Source organism: Sinocyclocheilus anshuiensis, unplaced genomic scaffold (assembly GCF_001515605.1).
Source record: "Sinocyclocheilus anshuiensis isolate Anshui unplaced genomic scaffold, SAMN03320099.WGS_v1.1 scaffold794, whole genome shotgun sequence".
NCBI classification, from domain to species: domain Eukaryota; kingdom Metazoa; phylum Chordata; class Actinopteri; order Cypriniformes; family Cyprinidae; genus Sinocyclocheilus; species Sinocyclocheilus anshuiensis.
Window position 1 is genome coordinate 94568 of NW_015547683.1, and position 2622 is coordinate 97189.

The 2622-nt window shown below is 36.3% G+C and overlaps 1 protein-coding gene across 2 annotated transcripts in view; it reads left to right on the plus strand.

The window, feature by feature from the left end:
* The window catches only part of LOC107703154 (5'-AMP-activated protein kinase subunit beta-1-like), a 6122-nt gene that overhangs the window by 836 nt on the left and 2664 nt on the right, over nucleotides 1–2622 (plus strand). Inside the window, exons 2-3 of one of the 2 annotated variants that reach the window (XM_016505688.1) lie at nucleotides 1008–1155; nucleotides 1284–1435. In XM_016505688.1, coding sequence (XP_016361174.1) covers nucleotides 1015–1155; nucleotides 1284–1435 — 293 coding nt within the window. In that variant the 5' untranslated portion in view covers nucleotides 1008–1014. The remainder of the gene's footprint in view (nucleotides 1–1007; nucleotides 1156–1283; nucleotides 1436–2622) is intronic. The other variant, XM_016505687.1, reaches the window with a different exon arrangement.

Consider the following 2622-nt stretch of genomic DNA (forward strand, 5'->3'; position numbering starts at 1 on the left):
AACATCTGCGCTTCGGCCAACTTTTATAGTTACTTAAACTTTGGAAACTCTTGCACTTTGGAAATTATTGTATGAAAAGAACATTATTAAGGTACATCAAACATAAAAGGATAATTAACCCAAAAATGACAATGTTGTCATCATTTACTCGCCGTCAAGTTGTTCCAAACCTGTATGAGTTTCTACTAAATACAAACCAAACAGTTGATGATAACCCAGATAGCACACCTCTGCCAGATGTCTGTTAAAGATCACTTCTTCTGGAAATCATCTGCTGTGTACTACAAACATCTGATAAACGTCTTTCAGACATCAGTTTTACATGCATTCTAAATCAACAACATCTTAAAGGCATCTTCTAAATGTCTATTTGACATCTGATAGGACATGTCCTTTAGACGTATTGCAGATGAGCAGACACTCTAAAAGATACGTCTTGCAGAAGTCAAACAGACGTCTCCATGATGTACTTGTGCGATCAGGGACCATTGACTTTAATAGTATATACAGGTGCATGTCAATAAATTAGAATGTCGTGGAAAAGTTCATTTCAGTAATTCAACTCAAATTGTGAAACTTGTGTATTAAATAAATTCAGTGCACACAAACTGAAGTAGTTTAAGTCTTTGGTTCTTTTAATTGTGATGATTTTGGCTCACATTTAACAAAAACCCACCAATTCACTATCTCAACAAATTAGAATACTTCATAAGACTTTTCCACGACATTCTAATTTATTGAGGTGCACCTGTATATAGTCAGTGGCTATCATCAACTGGTGACCAACATTCTTTAAAATATCCTCTTTTGTGTTAAGAACACAAAGAAAGATGCTCATACATTTGGACCATCTTGAGGGTGAGTAAATGACGACAGACATCTCTTTAAAAAAGAACTTTTAAGACCCTAAGCGAATAAGACTTCATGTACTTATGAGTAAGATAAATTATGAAGAAAGGTCTTGTTCAGAATTGGAAGTCTCATTAACATGCATGCATGTAAATAAGCAGCAGCATGGGCAACACCAGCAGTGAGAGAAGCGGTGTGGAGAAGACGCAACGGCGAGAGAGCCGTGGTGGAAAAGATGGTGCTCGACCCAAAATCCTAATGGACAGTGCGGAGGACGGAGACCTCTTCCAAACAGATGATGCCAAGGTGGTGTGGTTACAGTGAAATATTAACCTTGGAAACATGTTCCTTTACTCGTTTATTGTGGCGATATCTCACTGCTCTGCTTCGATTAGCTTTATACACCTCATCCATCTTTCTCTCTGTCTTACTAGGAGTTTCTAGCCTGGCAACATGATCAGGAATCAGATACTAAAGCTCCGCCAGAGGAAAGGCCCACTGTGTTCCGCTGGAATGGTCCAGGAAAAGAGATTTACTTGTCTGGCTCCTTCAACAACTGGTCAAGCAAAATCCCCTTGAATAAAAGGTGCGTTCTGACAGATCATTAGATCACTAGCACGACATGGTAGACTATGTTAGCACAAGAAACACAGCAGCAGGTATTTGCATTGTCTTAAAAACCATAGAGCTGAACATTCTACAAGGTGCAGCAAGTCAGCTGGTCCTTGATAGTGGGTCTGTTCAGATAGACTGACTCACAGACAGCAGGGGAAAATGAGAAGTTAATTGCAAATAGTAAAATGCATTTAAAGGAATATTCCATGTTTCATACATGTTAAGCTCAACTTAGCTCTTGTGGCACAATGCTGATTTGCACAAAAATGAATTTCAATGTGACAACATAATGCCTAAAACCACAAATTGACTGTAAAATGGTGAGGTTTTAACATAACAGTTCATGTACACTACTGTTCAAAAGTTTAGGGTTATTTTATTTAAGAAATTAATACTTTTATTCAGGAAGGAGGCATTAAGTTAATCAAGCATGGCAATAAAGACTTTTACATTTAAAAAAAAAAACAATCTATTTCAAATAAATGCTGTTCTTCTGAACTTTGTATTCATTAAGGAATGCTGAAAAAAATCACAGTTTCCACAAAAATATGAAGCTGCACATCTGGTTTCAACATTGATAATAATAAGAAGTGTTTCTTGAGCAGCAAATCAGCATGAATGATTTCTGAAGGATCATGTGACATTGAAGACTGGAGTAATGGCTGTTTTAATAAAATATATTAAAATAGAAAACCGTTCACAATATTACAGATCTCACAATATTAGTTTTTACTGCATTTTTTGGATCAAATAAATAACACTAGTGAGCATATAAGAGACTTTCAAAAACACTGTAGAAAATCTTACAGATTCCACACTTTTGAACAGTAGTTCAAATAAAATAAGCTTACATTTCTGCTTTTCAATCCTCAAATCGACCTGTTCAATCAGCCTGTTCACTTGCATTGTAAGTGAAATGATTTTGTGATGATTAAATTTGTGCCACAAAATTGAATGAGCTTAACTGGGATTGAACCGAGAATATTTCTTCAACCACATTATTGTACATCTAGCTTCAGAGATTTCAAAAGAGAAAAGAAAACACTTGCCATAGCTTTTGTTAATGTAGCATTAGGACACTCTGTCTAGGGCTGCACGATTAATCGAAAGCGATTGTCATGCGCATTTTGATAGTAATGCCGGTTCTGTAATCAGCAG